This window comes from Cygnus atratus, chromosome 9 (genome assembly GCF_013377495.2).
Source record: "Cygnus atratus isolate AKBS03 ecotype Queensland, Australia chromosome 9, CAtr_DNAZoo_HiC_assembly, whole genome shotgun sequence".
Taxonomy (NCBI): Eukaryota; Metazoa; Chordata; class Aves; order Anseriformes; family Anatidae; genus Cygnus; species Cygnus atratus.
In genome coordinates this window covers 11435482-11457066 of record NC_066370.1, presented here as the reverse complement: position 1 = coordinate 11457066, position 21585 = coordinate 11435482, and the positions used below count along the sequence as shown (strand labels likewise).

Sequence of the window (21585 nt, the reverse complement as noted above, 5' to 3'; positions counted from 1 at the left end):
TGACGTAAGATTATATGAATCCTTGGGTGACTTGATCCCAGACTTTGTCAATCTACTATTCAAACATTTTTTCTTCTTTAGTAACTTCCTTAGAACTTGGAAAAGTTTATTAAAAATTAGCAAAGGCTAATTAATCCACTTGCCACCCTCCTATCATGTTTATCTACATAGAGGGGAAAAGAAAGATTATTGGTTACTACAAACTTTCTCCTGCTGGAAGACTTTTTGCCTCCACTTTAAACTCACGGCCCTTTCTTTTTCCAGAGGAAGGAAAACAAGATGGTCAAAATTGTCATTTCCCTCCATACAATTCTGAAGCAGTTATTTGCTTTCGTAGCTGGGCTCCTTTGCGCAACAGCTTAGCTATGCTTACCGAGACTGCCAGGTAATCTGAAATTATGTCTGGGAGAAGAAATAAAATCACAAGGGCTACAAAAAGTATAATTTACCCAGTACAGTCACCCAGCCCATGGATCTACTCAAATGAGCGCATGGGCTCACGCGAAGAAATCCACTGCTACATCCTGCCTATGAACTACTCCTGAAGCACCCTCTTCCCTGGACTCTCCGAAGTCTTAAGCGTGCAGTTTGTGGCTCTTGGCCATGCAGGTTTCAAAAAGTAACTCGTAATGTCAGCAAGATGCACTAACCTTGCTATTAACCTCCACATCTTTGATTGCTGTTGTGAAGCTAGTTATTCTCCATTTTGCATTTGCATATTTATTTTTCTCTCTTCCTAGAAGTAACACTAAGCTGACCAGCACCTGGAGGGTGTCAAGTATAAAAAAGAAAGTATTCCAATAAAAACTCGAATCGTAAGTCACTGATGCGCCAGAATTTGTCTAGAAATTAAGAACTCTAACACCTACAGATACAGACTTTTAACTTCATTACCTGTCACAGGTTCAAGCAGGGAGGCACTTAAACTATAAAGGTTAATGCTCAAACAGTTGTTTAAATTTATACATGTGCTTCAGAAGTATAAGCGACAAAAATTTTCTTTAAAAGTCAGTTGCCTTCTCCTTGAAGTGGAAGACTTTCGGAAAGAAAAAGCATGGCTAGGTTTAATTTAGACCTTTTAACAAATGTGACTGATACTAATTAGCTTCCACTCAAAATATTCCACTCATCCCAAGCAGGCACATTAACAGGCAGCACTGAAAGACTCTCAGCCATGCTCAAGTGCAACAACACTTTCCTTTGTTGGCATGCGACGTGTAAGACACTAATGCGGATTTTGTAGTTGCTTACTCCTCTGCACATTAGTGTACACAATCTAGCCATTCCAGTGCCAAACCTAGCTACTCCTAAGAGAACACAAGAAAATGCTTACAAGCGGGACCGAAGTCACAATGTTTTATAAGAACCAAAACAATGGAATTCTCCCAGCAAAGCAAGAGTGCTGTAGCAATTTAAGAATAAAAATCTCTTTCCACCGGATCCCCACTTTAATGTCTCAAGCTCTGTCTGCAAAAACAGTGTGCATAACTTGTGGAAAACTTCTGAAGTACACGCAAGAGAGACCAGCTTATGTAATAAGAACAGCTTATTTATTAAGAAAAATATCAGAGCAATCAATTTAACAAGATCATCAAAGAAGCACGTTATTACAGTGAAGCGACAGCAGGTTAGGAGAAGGAACAATCGTTTTATTTGTTCTGCCTTCCACTGTTGAATTCCTTAGACAGACAATTCACTTATACACAGATATGTTCAAGTACATACTCGGTGTGCGGTCGAACAGAAGACACCCCTGCAGAACTGGTGCTTGGCTCCTCTGCTATGCCTCCACCATCCAGAAACATGGTGACAGCCATCTCCAGATTGTTGTTGCATGCTTCGAGCATGTGTTTTCCCACGCTTTCGCTGGCACCTGTAACGCCAAAGGAAAAATTAAAGCATTCTTCAGAAAGCGTGTCGATCGGAAGCACTGGGAACAGCTAACCAGCACGCTTTCTCTCTCAAAGCATTAACAATCAGAGCAGCTCACCAGTTGCCATTTATCCCTAAGGCACAACTGTAAATTGAGACAAACACATATCTCAAGGGGGAACGGAGTGCCCAGATACAGGACAGCCAGACTTCTGCCTTCCACAATGAGAAAATTTAGTGGAAGCCACACAAAGGGGGTTAGCGTGGTCTTTCTTTTTTCTAGACCCTTTCCTGGTACAATTTTCCAAACATTAACAGGTGTACCAATCTTAACTTCTGTTGTGGGATACAAAAAAAAAAGAAAACCTCACTTAACATTGTTACGGGGTGAATACCAAATATGGTGCTAAAGTTATTTACTCATCTGTAACAGGTACTTAAAGAAGAAAAGATCCCCTGTTTTTCTGAGCACTCTAAAATGTAAAAGCAATGAGCAGAAGCTCAGTTCACATCAGAGGAGGAAAAAAAATAGTAAACAGGGAGGAAGTAGTACTTGAACATACAGTGATTTGTATCATGACTAACATTTATTAAAACGGGTCCCAAGCCCAACTAAATCCACTCTTTTTCTTGCTGCTCAGGATGAAATACTGTTTATCAGCACCATGTATAGCTCTTTCCTCAGAGGGTCAGCCTCTGCCCCCCAAAGCTTTCTCAAAATCACACAATCCAACAAAAGCACTCTCATCAAGGGAATCTCTCCTGCACCCAACCTTTTAAGAGCCTACTTGCTACAGCATTGCTCTAGAAGTAGCAGACTGCCAAAGAGTTTATTTTCATGCAGGAAAACTGGTATAGAGGAAGAGTAGCAAAATGCAGCTGAACCAGTTTGGGAGTAGCTTTTGGATCTGTAATAATTCTTAGCAGGTTCACTACAAGTCACTGAAATAAAGAAAACACCGTTTTCCCAGCATCAGAATAACAGCTAACATGAGAGAAACATGATTATTTTTTTCATCAGATGCCTGAGATTTTTCAGAGAGCTCTAGATTAAACAGGCTGATAAGTAAGAGAAAATACACTTTTAGAATTGATTTATCTCAATGGTTTCAAAGACCTGCACCATTACGTTAAACCACAAATAAAGCCAGACAGACAGAGGGAACGGCTTTTTCAAAAACAAAAACAAACAAAAAACAAGACCAAAACAACCTGCCCCAACAAGTGTAACCAGATGACACTTAGCTGTACTTAAAGACATTAATCAAGACGAAAAAAAACGCAACAGAAAAAACTAGTAACGTCTCAAATAAAACGTAAAAGCATCAAGCTCACATTTTCCCACTAACTGCTCTTTGGTATTTCCAGGAGCCCATTTCATCGCCAGTTGTACCAACCAAACACCACCTGTATAGCCTGGATTATACACACCACCCTCCAACCTTACTGCACAGTCACGTGAAGTCATTCATTCAGAAGAACTGGCACAAAAACTACATCCAGTCCTACACTACTTAAAGATACCAAGTCTTCCTCGCTCCTAAGGAAACCACCACCACATGAATATTTCCAGTGCTTGTGACGGCAAGCAGAAAATACTAAATATTTGTTAAGACTCAAAACAAACTTCAAAGAGATCCCATCATTCCATTAGCGAAGATTTACAGGAACTACACACTTTTAGCACTTAGTAGTTTCCTGGGTGAGAGCACCAAAGAAACACAATTCTGCCATCTGGGAAAGAAAAATATAGTCAAGACTACTCCTCAATCCTCACCACCAGGAACACTACAATCAGATTGCCATATGGAATTCATTTAGCCTTTTCCATGCAAACACTGGTAATTTTGTACACTTACAAGTCAAATTTGAAAGCTGATAACACAAACCACCAAGGGTGTGTGCTACTGAGCACCTGTCACTTCACGCCAGCGTTGGCAAAACAAGCTCCACGAGACCAGGCTTTTGATAGAACCTTAAATTCTGTTAAAAGGAAAAAACAAAACTTCAAAATCCTCCTTTAAGAGCGGATGGGTGAAGTGCAGTAGGTTCTTATTTTCCTTTTTGAAAGCATAAAAGGGGGAGCTCTTATGTTTAGCACAACCCGTAAGCAGAAAAAGCTGCTGGGCAAACAAGCATGACTCTGCCTGTTCCGGTTACTTTTTGAGCAACTGTCTCAGGCACTACTGAAAAAGAAAACACAAGACATCCTGTAATGGAAACGGACTGACTGTAGCTTTTCTTTTTTATTTGAGAGGATTAATTCTTGACGGCTTCTGTAAGGCTAACTGAGCGATCCACAGCCTGTCAGTGTGCCGTACCGGCCCCGTTCAAGGCCCAAGTGCATACACACTGTGTAAACACAGCCACAACCTGAAAACAAACTGGTTGGAGCAGGTGAATCAAGAGCAACCGCGCTTGTATCAGCCGAAGAGCCAAAAATATTCTATTAAGCGCTCCTTCGGGCCCTGCCCCGTGGTGCCGTGAGCAGGGGGCCCGGGACGAGGTGGGCTGCATCCCCGGAGCGCTCTTTAAGCGGCTCACGCCGTCGCTTCTCAAACCGGGTTCTCAGCCAGCCGACACACCTTAAGAGCTGTTTCGGTGCTTTTTTGCCCCAAAAGGCGGCCGTGGGCTCACCCCGGTCCCCCTCTGCCCTCCAGCTGCGAGCCCACCGCCGGCTCCCGGCGCAGCAAAACCCAGGGGGACCCCGAGGGAAGGAGGGAGGGGGGGGGGGGCAGCCCCGCTGACAGGCCCGGCCGCCGCCCGCCGCCCCCGGCTCGGCGGGGCCCTCCCCACAGCCCCGGAACCGGCCCCGCTCCGCCCCGCGGGGCCCAGCGGGAGCTGCCCTCGGCCGCCCCGAGCCCGGCCTCCCAGCCGGGCGGGGATCCGCCCGGTTAAGCACGAAACGACGGCGGCGACGGCGGCGGCTCGTGCCGGGCCCGGCCCTCCCCGCGCCTCACCCGTGATGGCGGTGAACTGCTGGATCAGCCCCCGGAGCGCCGCGGAGGCCGCGGAGCCCCCGGGCGCCGCCATCTTGCCGCCGCCGCCGCACAACAACACGCACGCCGCCGGCCCGCCCGCACCGCGCATGCGCGGGGCCCGCCCGCGCCCTTCCTCTGCCGGGCCGCCGCGGGAGGGGCGGGGCGGGGGCGCGGGGCGGGAGTTGCCGTGGCAACGCGGCTCGCGCCGCCTCTGACTGACAGCGGGATCCCTGACAGGAGCTGGGGGTGGGGGGAAGGAAGGAGGGGTTTTGGGGGGGGGGTTTAACGTTAACCGCAGGGCTCGGGGAGCTGGGTGGTTGTGGCTCGCCTGCTGCAGGACCCAAGGTTGCCGTTTCGATGGCCGTGCTGTTCATCAGTGGGAACGGGGAAGGCGTTTTTATCTTTGTTTGGGGCACTCGGCGTACCCGGAGAGCCCGCTGCTCCGTCCTGGTCCTCCAAGACGGTGGGCGCACAGCCCGGAGTTAGAAATTCTGATAAGAGGCATTTGCTCTTCAAATCCACAACGGCGTGCTTTTTCTATTAAGATGCTTTTGTTCCAAATTCGGAAGCAGGGGCCTCAACAACAGGCACTCCCAGCCTTTCCTTGCGCTACTTGCAGGAACTGCATGTGTAGAAAATACATTTCCCTCTTTTCAGCCGGTTTCCAGCACGGCACAGCGTGTCTCACTTGCTGCTAATGCCATCAGCAGGCTGGAATTTTGCGGAGGAGCACCTTATTAATAGGTAGCAGCCACCCTGAATGCAAACACAAGCAGAGGTTTCCTTAAAAGCCTAAGGTGATTTAAAAACTCACTGCCATAAAACTCATTGCCATAAAAATCCCTTTCTCACTCCTCTTCTTACTTCCCAACCCCACACCAACTCTGGCTCCTGTAGGAGCTCTCAGGGAAGCAACCAAGCCAGCCGAAGTATTTAGGGGTTTAGTACTTGCTTTTTTTTTTGTGCCAGTTGGGTGAGCTGAACTTGTTCACAAAGGCGACAAATACACCAGTAGAGGTGGCTGAAGGCAGCAGGTACACTCACCCCTTTGTGCAGCAGTGAACCGTTGTACCAGCTCAGACAACCTAAGTATGGACTCCTGCTTTACAAACACCATTAAGCAGCCATCAGACACCAACTCCAGCTGCTCACTTGGTCTTCTCTTTCAGTTTCCTGTGCTGTAGCAATATTCCAGCTGTTACCCTCACAAGAAACCATCTAAATCCAATCCGTAGATGCTGCACAAGCAGTGGAAACAAGGCTGCCACAGATTGAGAAATATTACCATACCAACAAGAATGGCTTCTGCTCGTGATTCAGTGCTCTTAGCTTATGAATTCTGCCTGTAGTTATGTCTGTGCTTGGCAACCGTAGACAAAGAATTAAAAAATTAAATTGCATGACCTCACAGTATTTGGGTAACTAACACTCAGAAGCAAAGGAATCATTAACCAACCCAAACCAATCAAAGATATTTCCCCTGCTTCAAAGTACCTGGATTGTAACAACAGAAAGAGGTTGCTGGTGCAACCAAAATCCACTCAGCAGTGGCTGAATTCTACCCTCTAACAAGAAAAATATAGAAGAAGCTAAAGAGGAGCCTCCTAAGGCCTATTGTGCCATGCATGCTGTGAGTATGATCATTTGGGGGATCTGAGAAGGCTGTTGGACTGGCCTTCTGGTATAGGTTATAACTTTTATGTGTTTTGCAGTTCAATTAGGTGTTTAGCTAATGATTGACTTCTTAGTCTTGTTTATTTTCCCCATCCTGCAACAGCCTTTAATCTGTTCTACGCATGTGACATGCATTTATAAAGCAAGGATTATTATTATTACTATTTTACCTAGTCCAAGCCAAAGCTATAGTGAATTCTAAGCAGCTGAGAAAGTATAATTACAGAACTAAGAAACAAATCTACATCTTTGGGGTATGTAAAGTTAAAAGACTGACCCAGTAAGCTTCAAAAATAATGGCTCTTATGTAAGAGGTCATTGTTACATTGAGAGGACAAAATCCATCAGGCAAGAAAAAATACACAAAACCCCCAAATCCTTTACCACCACTCCTCCAGCAAGTGTACATCTACCCTAGAATATACATCTGTACAATTTAGGCCTTTGAAATGGCTTCTTTTTGTGATTTTTATATTTATTTGCAGTGGAATCATAGCTGTAGGATTTGCTATTGATGGCAAGGAAGTAAGTCTGTAGGATGCAAAAAAGCCCCCAATTCTTATTCAACGTCTAACTGGGATTAGTTTAGTGCATGTCATAAACCTTAGATATAAGAGACACATAACTGCTACGTTAAGAGGGAAGAGGAAGAATCCACAGAACAGCTTTGGAGGAAAAGGGAATGGAACTGGCGTTAACTGGCAACGCCATATGCTAGATGTGCTGAGCTACACCCTGGTGCACGTGTGCTGGAGGAAAGCCTTCCTTCTCCCCTGCCCTCTCTGTCCTCCTTGCTTTCTGTCACCCTTTAACATCTTGAACTGGATGACAGAAAGCCCCAAGCGCCACAGCTGAGTGGGACTTGTGTTGTTGGTTGTTTGAACGTACTCAGCTAGACTGCACGATGCCACGCAATTAAGCTGTTTTTTAAACAGAATGCCCGTCTTGTGGCTTTGCATATATTATTTGGTGTCTTCTTGTTACAGGGATGGAACTAGCCCCAAAACAATGAGACCACTAAATAAGTTGAAACCTGATAAAGAACAAGGCCATCGGGGATATGCATCTTACTTCCAACTCCCTTCCTTTGAGCTCTTGAGTTTTTATCTAGATATTCACCTGTACGATCACACATACTTCCTTTTCTCTTTTTTTCACTAAGAATCTATCAAACATCAGCATTTGGCTGTAAAAGTATCTTCCACACCAGCACTGCGGTACTGCGGTATAATGATGGTTGATCTGGGGAAAACACAGTAATTAACTAGGGCCAGAAGTTGTAAGACATGTAAGATTAATTCTTAAGATACAAATGGCTTGCAGCTCAAAATACTTCAGGTTCAGACCCTTCGGTGCTAGACGGTGAAGGCAGTGATTAAGAACAACAAGGCAAACATTCAAACTGTTTGAGGGGTACAGAAGTACCACCAGGACCAAAGCACCTCAAACTGCAGAGAGCTGTACCAGGCATAAATTATAGGGTTTTGGTAGCAGGTGCCAGCACCTGTAGGAGGCCAGGAATTGCCTCCTACCACTCAAAATCTGTTCCAACCAGCTCCAAAATCCTAAGCACCAGAACCTGAAAAATAAAATCAGAAGAGCATGTGGTGCCCTTGCTCAGCCTTACTTGAGAAAGGTCTGCAGTCGGCAGGATCTGTGCTCTTGGAAGGAGGTGCTCCATGCCAGAGCAGGGACTGTCTTCTGAGCAAGTTAAGAACAAACATCAGACTTGACAAATTGACTGTAAGATGGGGCTGAGCAGAGACTTAAGAACAAAACTTTCTCTTCAGCTAGTCTGAAAATATAGGGTTTACTTATTACATGCTTATGACTAGAAAAGCCAGGTGTCATTAGCCCCAAAACAGTCAATACCTCTGCCTTCAAGAACACTGTAATCAATGAACGAATATATTTGACAGCCTAGATAAGACACAAACAAACAGAACAAAAGTAACAATGATACAGAAACAGATCTACATTGAAGGCTTCCAGCACAGTGGTGGAGGCAGCATTGGAAAAAAATGAATTATGTGCAGCAGGTTGCCTGCTGCAGCTTTCTCAAGAAGCATCTTTGAAGAGGCTGTTTATTTAGGAGAAACCCACCACTATTAGAGACATGCAAGCAAAGAAAAAAAAAAATCACATTTTTGGGTCAGTTTATGCTTTCAATAAATTTTTTTTGTTAACTTAAAAAACACCAGAAGTTACTGCTTTGAAACATTTGTTACAAGCATCTCAGAGCCCAGTTGAAAGTTCATAGATGGTTCCATGACTTCATGAGTCCATGACGTTCCAAAAAAAGTACACATTTGAAACACTTCCTACCTTCAGTTATAAGCACACATATTTCAGCAGCAGAGGTTGGTGTTTTTCTCTCATTCAAAAACATATACTTGAGAAATATATCATTACATGGAAAGAAAGGCCAAGAGATGGCTTCACAACAGCAGTACAGAAAACAATATAACAGGAATACTTCCTCTGCTGACTAGCAGCTAGTCAGCTTTTCCAGAGGCCTCAACTTCCCACAGCTGTCACCTTCCCCACACATCTGGGTTGTAATTCCTTTCAGCGCTGTTACTTTTAAACCCAACTGGAAAACAGTATTTGGTAGTCCTCAAAAAAAAAACAACAACCCAAGCCACAACAGTTACAGTCAGGCATGGTAGCTGAACTCCAGTTGAAAGTTAAATGAATCTTTAGGGTTGTTAAGTCATTACTGACAACTCCAGTTTCCATTTGCTTTTCCCCTTTTGGTTTTTGTTTTTGGTTTTGTAACTGTCTCCTGGACTAATAATTTTTGAATATATATGCTTTTAATCAGACTCAACAGTTTGCATATGAAAGTTAAACAGCAGTAAATGTAGGCAGTATTGTATAAGAATAAAGATACAAAATACTAGCACTAAGAAAACAAAATTAACAGAGGTAGAAATGAACAGAGTACATACAAGCCCACAACCAGTTAGCTTATCAGCATCTCTAAGAGATTCTTGCCTCTGGCTGTGGGGGAACGATCTGTTTTTTCCCCTCTGACTAAGAAAGGGGCTACTACGCGGCAGGTTGAGGGGGAGGGAAGGAGCGTGTTTGCAAGACTGGCTGTCTGGTTATACCCTTGGTAACTGCCAGGCAAACAGCGCAGTTCAGCAAACAGACCAAATTCCAGTAACGTGCTTCAGTTTAACAGAACAGCGGCTGTGCCGAGTGAAGCCTCGATCTCGGTCAGCAGACTACTGGAGATACAGACTCACCTCTCATTTCACATCTGGGAGATGTGCATCCTTCTCTTAGAAGGCTCCGAATTCTTATTCTAACATAAGACCAACAGTTATTTTAGATTTTAAACACTAAAGAGTATTTACACTCAAAATTATAACAAACAAACAAACTTGCAAATGCAAGTCATAGAAAATAAGCCATAGTCAAGAAGAGGCCAATTAAAATTTTTAAGGTCTAGGGACAAGAGCTATTAAAACTTCTCAGAAACATTCACTGCAAGTTTTAATAAGCAGACAGTTTTGGTTGCTCTTGTAGCCTAAAGTGATCCCGTCAAAACCATCACCTTTTCAACTGTTTAGAGGGAGCTTTGCCTAACACAGGGGAAAGCATTACCATGGTTTTAATTCTGATCCTTTCCACCATGTGTCTGTGGTTCTGTTGCTCTACTCTGCAACAGGGCTTTTAAACATTTGAAGGATTGTCTTTTGCTCTTTTTTAGGCAAGGAACAAATATCATTTGAGTCACTGGTATTAACGACACAATTCAAAACGTTTCCGCCCTTGAGGCCTGGTGACTTCATTCGGACTCTGGTAGGAGACTGCCAGTTTTCATTGCATGAACCTTTCCGAACCTTGCGGTGATTTGTTTCAGTCTGTTTTTTTGGTAGCTTCATGTCCTTCGCCTTCTTACAACTTCCCTTTCTAGCAGAAGAGTCTTTCGCAGACTGAGGTGTTTTGGTGCGAAGAAGGTACTCATCGGGAGAGCCTTTTTGTCGATTGAGTGACCTTTCCTCCTTGTTGAGCTGTCTTTGCAGCTGCAGAGCCAGAAGCCTATCCTGCTCCTCTTGCAGACGCCTTTCATAGAGCTCCTGCTCAAAGGCTTTCTGCATTTGCAAGTCAAAGTCATTTATCTGCTCCCCTTCGTCCCCTGAAGTTTCTGGGAAAGTCCTTCTCCTCTTATCAAGCACACCCAAGTCAACCACTGCTTCAGCCAGTGGTTCCGGAGATTTCCTTTTTGGAGTCTCCATAGTGTTCTGCAAGCTCTCTGGTATCTTTTCATCTGGGTTTCCAGCCACCTTCATGAGATCACGTATCACACTTTTGCTGTTAGATATCATAGAATTTGACGCTGACTGAATACAAGCACTAGTTTCAGCACAGTTTTCAAGGCTTATGCGTTCTACATGTGTTAAACTGTCACTGTCCAACTCTACTCCGTCTTCTCCTTTAGTTCTAGGAAGAACTGTTCTAGCCCCTTCCCCTTCTGCAACTCCACAAAGCGTATCCGGAACTTCAACTGCCAGACAATTTGGCCCAGCTGATTTTTTCTGCTTGACAGTGGTGGTCTCCTCTGAAGTTGAGGCACTTAAGTAGTTCATGCATGACTCCAAAAACGAATCCTGAGCAGTGGAAGACTTGGTCACACCAGACAGCTGTGGAGACAACGTTGGCATTTCCTCTTGCTCATCTTGCCACACAGTACTGCTGCCTTCATTGTTACTGGTCTCCTGAAGGAAAGAGAGACACCCCTAAATAAATAAATTTATTAAAAGTCAACGGGTATGAATAAAATGCAAATCTCATTTATCATAGCCGCACTGTTCATAACTACTCAAGGATATTAACTTGGATTCTTCTTTAAAAAGAACAGAATTGTTAAATAATACTGAAAGTATTTAGAACAATCTGTTGCAGCCTGGCTAAAGGACTGGAAACAACTGCAGCATTCTTCTGCTATCAATGTCTCAAATCAACTGTTCGAGATATTAGTCTGCTCATCTTCTTTAGCAGTCTAGCAGGAGATACAAAGAGACAGACAGACACGAATTAATGAAAATCAGAGTGCAACCTCCTCGAATGAGCTCCAGAGCGATCATTAGTTTTATACACCGTCACTTGCAGCCCAGAGCTCATTGAAGATCTTCATGTAAACAGCATTTACTCCTTCTGAAACCAGGAGTATGCATTACTGAAATAATCAAAAAAGCTGTAGAATTAGAGGAAAAACTCAAGGTAATTAAAACTGTCTGTGGACGAGTGATAGTCTGTGAATTGAGTAGACTCAGGTATCCTGGAGCAGACAGATAGCACACAAGATACAAGGAGACTTGAACTTCAAAGTTTTCTCAGTACTTAAGTTTAGTTAACTGGAGTCTTTACATAGATACACAGGGGAACTATCAAATAAGCCGTAGGTGTGCGTCTGCTGACTATCGAGCGTGGTTTCTTCCCTTTCCACTTCTGGGAATCATGAATGCTGAAGGCAGTTCAAAATGGGAAAGCTGAATTGCACAGTGCTGATGGGCATTACTATAGGCAAGGCAGAGAATACCCTGGAATTACTAACACTGAGATTTAAGAAATGATTCTAGTTACCACAGAGCCAGAGTCACTCCTGCCTCCTTCTGTTGTTCTGGAGAACGAAGTTGATCCCGATGTACGATGATGCTTTGGAGACAGATACCTTAAAGGACAGGAAAGTATACTTTTTAAAACTTTTTTTTTTCTCCTTGAATTGCCAGTGCTTTGCATTAATCATCATCTCAGGTTCATTCTGATAATGAAAAACAAAAGAAGGGTGAGGGCTTCCCTTCTCCTCCATATTATCCTATAAGATATTTTAACATTCAGTAGCTTACATTTATCCAAATTATCATGGGAAGCCAGGCTGCAAGATTCCAAGAAAGCACATGGAGCAGAAAGACGTTATATCAAGAAACAGATCACTAATCATAAAACAGAAACTTGGCTTTCTTACTTCTGAATGTCTCCAGAGTTGCTTGGTTTGCTCTTCATCTTGCACAAATTAGCTGTGAATGGTGCACATGAGAGGCTGTCTCCTGGGGAAGGACTGCTGAGCACACGTTCTCTGGAACTGTCATTCTTTGATGGCAAGGAAAAATAGCATTATGTAAAACAAAACAACAGAAACAGAACTACTATTGTCCTTCTGTTAAAAAATTAGTTACTTTTATCCAAGGAATTCCAGAACTGTGAGTAAAAGGTAATTATGGAATAAGAAACATTGAATGTTCTGTATGCTTTCCTGTATCTGGCAGTAAGGGACAAGAGGTTTTGGTTCTCAACTTACATCATTAGGACTATTAGCAGATAGCAAAAAAGCAACCAACAAAAACCACAAACAAAAGCTCCCCCCACCCCTCCAAGAAACAAAACAAGTTAAATTTTCTCAAACGTCATCATGTTCCTTTTTCCAGTACAGGAGGATATAGACCTCAATTTCGTCCAAAATAGTGTTTTTTAATTCACAGGGAAAAGGAAGTAGTCAGAAGAAAAACAATGTTTTAAAACGTTTCACAGCAAGAACTTCCTGCACCCATTTCAGGCTCCTATTATACAGTTAGGAACGCTTGGGGTATTTCACACTCTCATTGGTTCTTCAAGAGTTAACAGTCAGTCCAGGATCTAACATACTGATGGCTGACAACAGCTTCCAACTACAATTCAGATAAATGTAAGTTATTCCGAAGTTTAACTTTTGCTCTGAAAAGCCTAAGTTGCTTTCATTAAATGAACATCAGTAAATGTCCCCTTCGTGTTAACTCACCAGGCTGTTGCTCAGCTCCCATGCCAATTCTTCATCTTGTTTAAGCTGTTTCTCCATCTCCTTCCGTCTTTCTTCTGCCAGTCTGCGTTCCTCCTCTTCTTCTGCTAGCAGCCTTTGAATGTATTCCTCACTCGCCTTGTTTTCCTCTTGTTCATGTGCTCGCCTTTCTGCCTCCACCTGAAAAAGTTTGGGTTTTTTTTAGGCATCTGGTTACTACTGTCAGACCACACTTTACATCAAAACCTCAACTGAGGCTCCTTCAGTGGGGACGATCCACTCCTCACAAAGACACCGCACACTTCACAGACAGTATTTAATTGCAGAACTCTCCAAAAATGTAAGAATCAAATAGATACTGTGTGCAGAGTCTTCAGGTTGATACCAGCGACCTACCTTTTGGTTTCTATAAGATTACACTGTTAATATTGCAAACATGAAAGGTTAAATTCATTTGCTCGCCTTTTTAAAATGTTAGTAACAAGACTAACCTCTACAAATACATGGGCTAAGATTCTTTCTAAGGCTGAATGCCAGCTAGACCACAGTGTTTGCCCATCGTGCTCATATCATCTTAATTCCACCATGAGTGCAGATGCCTGGAAGACAACGCATCTTTTCTGTGCCCTTCTCTCCTGGAACATCCACAACCCAAAGCAGCAGACCAAGAATTCCAGGTCTGCCTCCCTTTCTCACAGCAGACACCCACTCACAGTATATCAGCTACCAGCAACTCCACCAGGACAGCAGAGTACTTAAAGAACGAATACAACTTTCTTGAACTGTGTGATGAAATTTGGAATTTTTTTTCAGAGAAGAGCGTCAAGCTGTGATACAACATGAGCTATATTAAGTTTGTTTAAATTATGCATTTATAGCTTATGAATGGCACCAGACACCCTTACGTATTTCACTGCTTCTGGGCACCACCTCCATTTGATACTACCACTGGCAATCAATCTTATCCCAATAATTACCATAGAAGCAGAGGATTGTGGGATTCTCTTCATGTACTCCCCGCTCTTGTAACAACCAACAACGTAGCTTTAAGGGAAAAGAATATTCTGACACTATTTCCAGTTGTCATTCTTATTACTATGTCTGAATTGTATAAAGAAGGATGCTTGAACAAACAAACGTTAGGATCTCTTAAAAATATTTTCCAGTTTTTTCAAACGAACACAAATAACACAGGGAGTGAACAATTAAGAAAGAGAATGCTGTCTTTTCACTACTGAAGCTCATTTAATCAGTCTGTTTTACTCAGAGAGTGAAATCAAGAAGGCAAGTACAAGACCAAAGCCAAAACAGTTCCAAATTTTTATATCTGCTAGTCCCAAATCCTTTATGTACACCTCAGGACCTGCAAAAGCCATTTCAGTACACGTGAGTAGGGACGCAGATAGTGAAAGGGCGATACTAATCCCGGAGGAACTCCTCTGTGCAGTTTTGGGGAACATGAGGAGAGCTGCCCGGGTGTTCTGCTGTGCTTGTACCTCCACGCATTTCCTAGCTTGTGAAGCACACCTCCTTGAAGGGACAAGCCAGCATATGCTGCTGGCTCAACTGAGATGCCGAGGTAGGCAGGAGAGTTAACTGGCACAAGAAAACTTGGGAAATGCTGGCTTATGTCAAACGCAAGGAAGCCTGTCCTCTTTACTGCAGGAGGCTGGCGAGGCGCTCGATTGCAAGTACCACATATATTTATCCCACTCCCGCAGTCTTCCCTAGGCAACCATTTGCAGCTACTGTTAGAGAAAAAACACAGAACTGCAGAGGCTGTGGCCTCACCCAGTACAGCCTTTTGTAGATTTTTATTTAAAGCAAAAAGGAAGGCTCAATTCAAATGAAATCACTCCAGCTATCTAGCTGTACTTCCTGCAGAGCATGCTTGAACAGGAACATTAACAAAATAAAAGTTTCAAGTCCCTGAGCCTTTAGATAAGAAGAAACAAAAAAAGAACATAAAAAATAATCTGCCCCTCAGCCTTGACTTGGAGTGATGGACACTAAGGCTGCAGATTGTCAGTTCGATTAATACTTGAAGGTGGCAAAAGCTGAAACTGCCACCAGAAGATGCAGCCGTTAGCCAGCATAAATAGCTGAGCAAACAATGGCTGCTCTTTCAGCTTGTGCCACCTGCGTGTCTGAACTGCAGACTGCCACCTCCCACTGCTGGCAACAGCCGTTTGACCTTGCCAAAATGCACGCACTCCATCCTTCCTCTCTTCCTTCCACGTGGTATGTACACCGCCCGAGTGACACACCGGTGGCAGCACAGTTCAGCATCGCAGCCAGATGTGGAATGCCCTTGAGGGTTGCTTCTGCTTGTTTCTTATCTCTGCATGCTCAGCCCTGATATCAAGTTCTCTCCCTTATTCACGATTTCTTATATGCAGAGGTTGCAAAGCCTTGTTATATATAGCTTTGTGACTATGTAGCCTTCTTAGAGTCTCTTCAGTAAAGGATAAAAATTTAATTCACGCTTTGCAAATAACCAGTGTGCTCCTGCAGCAACAATCCCCTTTTAAGTATCTTCTTTGTCTGATAAATAACATTTCAACTGTTTGTGGGAGCAATTAAAATAACCAGATACAAAGCATTTCTGCTTTTATATATATTTTTTAGACTTACCTTGCTAACCTCTGCTTCATATTCCTGTCTCAGTTCCCCAGGTTTGCTCAGCTGGTGTTGTGGATGAGGGACACAGACTAATTCAGAAGAAGGGAGGATGGGGAGAGTGAGTAACAAAGCAAGACCATGACAGTCAACAACAAGTTTTTAACAAAAAACACTTCCATGCCCTGCCGCAGGAATGACTTAAGTCAAGCCTTACGAACAAGGTATAAAGACAGTAATAGTAATGAGGCTATTGCTGCATAACAAAGCAGCAAGAACAGTCAGTATTTTCCAAGCACTGCATACTGAGCAAATATATATGCTGATCATAACTTACGTCTTGCTTTTTGCAATTAATTATTTCACTCTAAGTGGAAAAAGTAAAACAACATGTCTTAGAGCCATCCTACCAAAGGAGGTCAAAACGCTATTCACTGAAATATACATGTACTTTGTTTTCTGCTAAGAATGTTATGTTTTATGCACCCAGCTAGAATACTACAACCTCCTGAGAGGTCAAATCAGCCCTTCAAAATATTCATTCTACGTCAATTTAACATAACAGACCTAAAATATACTAAGAACAATCTGCTCATGTGTTTTGTTCTTTTCCTGAGAAATTCTAAGGTTACTACATCCATCATTCTCTGATGTGAGTTAAACACTCAAGGTCAGTGCTGTTACTGACCACGCTGGCAAGGATAAGGAGAGGTGCAGGAAAAAAAGTGTTGCCTCTCCCAGATTAGCCTCCCCCAGATATTAACTGTCAGACGAGATCAAATTTTAAGAGACCTTACAACATAATAAACCCCCAAACCCTTCTTCTAGGAATTAGTGAGATTTTGCTTCCTTTTGTCCGACATCACAATTTTAGGCTCTATGACTCCTGAATAGACTGAAGCTCGGGAATGTCTAATCAAACTTATTAAGAACATCTGCAAGTTGAAAAAAAAATAACTACTTCACTTACCTGACAGTGATGAACACAAACACTTACAGATTTTACAGCTGAAGTTGAGTCAGTAACAAAAAGCTGTTTTTGTAAGGACAGGGAACCATACAACAACACTTTGTGCAAACAGCACGAGCAACTATCTACTTAAATGGTGAGACAATACATCTTCTCTGCCTTGCAAGTCCTTTTCATGGAACAGCTCTGATACCACACCTTCTAGCAATAACACAGCATGTCTACGGACAGTTTCTTCTGTCACAACAGCCCAAGTCCACTAATTACTTCGGTAAAAGCAAAGACAACCCAGGACAAGTCACATTTTACTTACTTTCCTCTTCCAAATCCTGTCCGTTAATTCTACGCTCGCATTCCTTTGGATAATTCTTCTGAATCTTTTCCCAGAACTCCCAGTTGATAAGAGTGTTTCTGCGGGCATTATATCGTGCCCAAGAAGAGACTCGACGCCGACAAAAAGGGCAACAAAGACTGGCATTTTCAACTGTCAGCTGGAAACAAGAATTACAGAGGGTGTGGTTGCATGGTAGTGTCACAGGCTCCACAAAGATCTCCATGCAAATTTGACACAGGCAGTCAGCTAAGGCAAGAGGAGCCTCCGATTTCTTCGACATATTGACTCGAAGCTCAGGAACGGGACTAATATAACATCAGTACCTGAAAGCAGAAAGAAACTTGTGTTTTACTTGTCCTAATGAATGTAATAGAGAACACTGTTCCATAAGTACCTTATGAAAACCTTAGCGTATTCAAGAAGTCTGATTAATTCATTACTTTTGCTCGCAATCACAGAAATTCTTGACTTACAAAGGAAGACACAGGTCTTACCAGAAGTCACTATAGCAGGGCTTCCTACAGTAGCTTCCAGTGTACTGTAGCAGGTACTTCAGAGGATAGCAAGAAGGTAGTAAGAAGAAAGGAGAAAGAGTAAAAATTCTTCCAACATTTATTCTCTAATAGTTATACGCTATGCTCACATTTAGCAGATGATATTGCAGTCACTGAATCAACCCTCAAAACAGACCATTTTTTGGTATATGCACATCCTTCAAAAGCTGCTTCTAGTACAGATTTAATTCTGGTATTTTCTAAAGGTGAAATACAACATTCTCCCTGAGCATCAGAGGAGGTTTTTCCTTGGAGAGAAAGTTCTTCCTCATTCATTCATTTGCTTAAGCTGGAACTTGAAAGTCAAAACACTTTTCAGACTCACAAACATAATCAGAGAACTAACCAATGCATTCAACACTTCAGCATCTTCCACGATGACTTGTATGACTTAAAATGGTGGGGATCATCCAACCTTTCTGCTACCAACCCTCCTCAAAGGACTTTTCACTTGGCCCACAAATGCTGCGGAACAGAAAATAAAAATAAAAGACTACCCCCAAACAGGAAAAGTCGACAAAAATACTACTTTTCAAGTTACAGAGATTTAAGAAAGTTCTTTCAAGCTCCACAAAAAACAGCCAACAACAGAAAGACAGGAGAACTTTCTGACAGAAAGGCTGTAATTTCAGTTCAATCTTAAATAATCCACACAGGAACTTGACAACGAGACAGATCTATATTAAGGCGGGTTTTAGTGGTTCTGTTCTTCCTTCACTGAACACCCAATTGTACAAGTCTTTGTAACAAACCACCTAAAAAGTCCATATATACCTCTTTCTGGACCAAGCAATTTTAATGGTTACGTGCACAGAAAAATTAGCGCCTGCGAAGTAGGCTAAACGTGGATCTTCAAGAACGAGAGGCGGGAAATGACAGCGTGCAGGTGGCTGCACGACGCAGGGGTCTCACAGACGGGTGATGCAGCTCCACCTCGGAGACGGAGGAAGCGAAGCGGGCAGCTCGGGCCTCTGCTGGGCTGATGAATGCAGGCTCTAAGCAGGTTCCGAATCCCCAAACGGAGCGGTCAGCGCGGCACTAGCACATTAATACCTCATTAAAACACACAAACAACCAACAACAAGAACAAACGCAGGGGACAGGCGCTGCGAGGAGCAGCAGGGAACAGCACACAGGCGGGCCTCTCGCTGACCGGGCGCTTAAGGGGAGCAGGCCGCGGTGCAGAGGGCGGCGGGGAAGGGCAGCGCGACGCCTGCGGGCGGCCGAAGGCGGGGAGGCCGCGGAGCGACCCCGCAGCGGGGCGGGGAAGGAAGGGGAAGGAAGGGAAGGGGCCCGAGGCCTGGCGCTGGGGAGGCCGGGCCGAGGGGCGAATCCCGGCGAGAAAGCCCGCGGAGCCGCGGCCGCGCTCCCTTCAGGCCCGCTGCCCGAGCCAGGCCGAGCCGCCGCCACCCGCCAAACGGCCCGGCCCGCCCCGGCCCTCACCTCCCCTCCCCTCCGCCCCGCCGCGCTCCCCTCACGGCCGCAGGGCCCCGGCCGCTGGCGGCGGGCTCCCGCTCCCGCTCCTCCCCGGCGGCGCTGGGCAGGCCCCCGGCGGGCTGGGCCTGCCGCCACTCACAGCCCCGGCTCGGCCCTCGCCGCGCTGAGGCGGCGGGCGGGGCTGCGGCGGGCCGGGGACGGCCCCCTGCGCCCTGCCCCGCGGTACGGCTGCTGCTCCCGCACCGAGGGGCGGTGCTCCTGCCCTGCCCGCAGCGCCAGGTTTTCGTATTTTGGTTAGGTACGGCCCTCTCTGTAAAAACGTAGGCCGCTATTTCAAAAATCAAGAGTCAGAGCCCACAGAATTATTCTGAACTCTGGAATTCAGCTCCCGGTTGTACACGCATGTTATTCTATAATTTAGTTCTCTAAACAAATGTTTAAGTGAGGAACAGTTACCTGCCGTTCTGGCTAAAAGGCACCTAGGCCTGAGTGTTTCCAGAGCCTGTCGCAGAACCTGATTTCAGCATTCCCACTCAGAGGACAGGAAAACCAAACAAACATACTACTGAAGCCTAACCACGGGTGCTAGGAGTATGAACGTCCTGGCCTTACTTAACAGGAGAAGGGAATCGTAGCATTAATGCTCTTTTTTCCTACTTACGGTGGAGACACTTGCTTAAAAAGTCTTTCTGCACTCTTGGAAGTGGTATGACTCTCTTTAAACCGTATAAATATTTAGTTTGAAGAAGCAACTGTCTACTACTTGAACCAAAGGAACCTTAGTCTTTCCTCATATTGTCTGTTTCTATCGTACATGGTAAACCAGACTATGTCCAGATTGTATAAACTCATGTTAAAGTGCACATAACTGCACTGGTCTCCCCAGCGTCATCTGCACGTGTAGGAACCAGGACAGGACCGAGCGATCCTTCACCTGCACTCACCTTTCCTCTAGCGTTGATATCTGCGTCGTGTCCCGGCTCATCTCCTTCTCCAGGAGCGTAAACTTCTGTGCCAGTTTCTGCAAGCTTGAGTCCAGATCTTTGAACTGAGTCTCCAAGGATTGCAGCTTAGTTTCTACTCTGAGGGATGGAAAATGCATTTTTTTAGAACTTGGGTATCACTGTACAGTGCTTTCTGTCATCGAAGTGGTGACTCATTCCACTGTGAACAGATCCAGATCAAATTTGAGGTTCCTCCAAGCTGCATGAGCACATTTACTGGTTTTACAGATGCATACCCCACTAGAGTTATTAGTTTTCTTACACCGTCTTGGTCTTTTTGACCCTCCCCTGGAGCAGAAGTCTTATAACTTGTAAACACAGATACAGCCACAGGAAAGATCTGTATTTAGATGTGTGTATTTGAGTTGCAGGTGTCAACCGTTTGCATTAACATTAGTGGTGCAAGGTTGTTTTTTTTTTTTTTTCCCCTCTAATATATTGTGAGGTGATTTGTACTTTTACTTGTACTGCGATGATCTTCTGAAGCCTTTTCAATTGACATTGAACAGAACTTCTCATTCTTCCCCAGATTAAAAATGACACCAATAATAAACCAAGCCACCCACATTATATTACTGTTCTCTGTTAGCTTTTCCTCCTCTGGTTTTCCCTTTTATATGTCTGTTCTTCTGCAGAACAACTGCGTGACAAAGAGACCTTAGAGAAACAGCAATCAGAAAACTGCTGTGTCTTGTAGTTGATATTTCTTCACTTTTTTCATAATTTTGTATCTGCTATGGTTTTCCTTAATTAAAAAATACATGCATATATATTTATATATATAAATATATATATATTTATATATGTCCTTTCTTAAGAAAGGGGCCAAGAACATAGTCACTTGCATGAGTGTTAAGCTGTTGCTTTACCAGCAATAGCTCCTCCATCTACCTGACTTCCCTTTTCCTGTTTTGGGTAGCATCTGCAGTTGTCCTGAATGACGGAGGAAAATAAAAAGGCATCAGCAGTAGAATATTTTCCTAAGTATCCCTGGCCTTAATTCATTATCTGTCTGGCAGCTTGTAAGGGTCCATCTCTAATGGTTTTCCGTTGTTTCCTGAGGCTAAGACTTCCTTTAGTGTCTTGTAAAAGTTGCTTTCATCCTGACCCTACATTTGTAGGGCTTCTCTTGCTTCAACGGGTATTTTATTTCTCAGTCTCCTTTCTCGTGTCACATTAGAGATTTTTGGCTGTTGTTCATATTGGGTGTTGGATGTCAACAAATTATCGTACATGCTGTTGTGTATCATTACTTGATTAACTTGGGGAGGGGGTTTACCTGTTCAAAGTATTTTTGTGTGCATGCTTGCCAAATAAATTTTAGGACTAAAATAGAACTCACATTGGAAAACTGAA

The 21585-nt window shown here is 43.9% G+C and overlaps 2 protein-coding genes across 11 annotated transcripts in view; both read right to left on the bottom strand.

Moving 5' to 3' along the window:
- Positions 1-4987, bottom strand: part of UBXN7 (UBX domain protein 7) — a 30967-nt gene extending 25980 nt beyond the window's left edge. Inside the window, exons 1-2 of one of the 4 annotated variants that reach the window (XM_050712561.1) lie at positions 4833-4987; positions 1726-1873 (exon numbers count right to left, since the gene is read on the bottom strand). In XM_050712561.1, coding sequence (XP_050568518.1) covers positions 1726-1873; positions 4833-4962 — 278 coding nt within the window. In that variant the 5' untranslated portion in view covers positions 4963-4987. Of the gene's footprint in view, positions 1-650; positions 720-1725; positions 1874-3731; positions 3849-4832 lie in introns of those variants that run through there. The other 3 variants (XM_035544743.2, XM_035544744.2, XM_050712562.1) reach the window with 3 other exon arrangements.
- Positions 4988-8412: 3425 nt separating this feature from the next.
- On the bottom strand, positions 8413-20279 carry RNF168 (ring finger protein 168). Of its 7 annotated transcripts, none has more exons than XM_035544575.2 (9): positions 20170-20279; positions 18563-18826; positions 18135-18253; positions 17214-17557; positions 15946-16022; positions 13315-13491; positions 12505-12629; positions 12123-12210; positions 8413-11254 (listed from the first exon to the last, which is right to left on the bottom strand). In XM_035544575.2, exons 4-9 carry the CDS (start codon positions 17512-17514, stop codon positions 10190-10192), a joined length of 1833 nt encoding a protein of 610 aa, XP_035400468.1. In that variant the 5' UTR covers positions 17515-17557; positions 18135-18253; positions 18563-18826; positions 20170-20279; the 3' UTR covers positions 8413-10189. The 7 variants fall into 7 exon arrangements, with proteins under 7 accessions (XP_035400468.1, XP_050568460.1, XP_035400466.1 ...); XM_050712503.1 differs by lacking the exon at positions 20170-20279 and adding an exon at positions 19365-19382; XM_035544573.2 differs by lacking the exon at positions 20170-20279 and adding an exon at positions 19232-19327.
- Positions 20280-21585: the final 1306 nt, after the last annotated feature.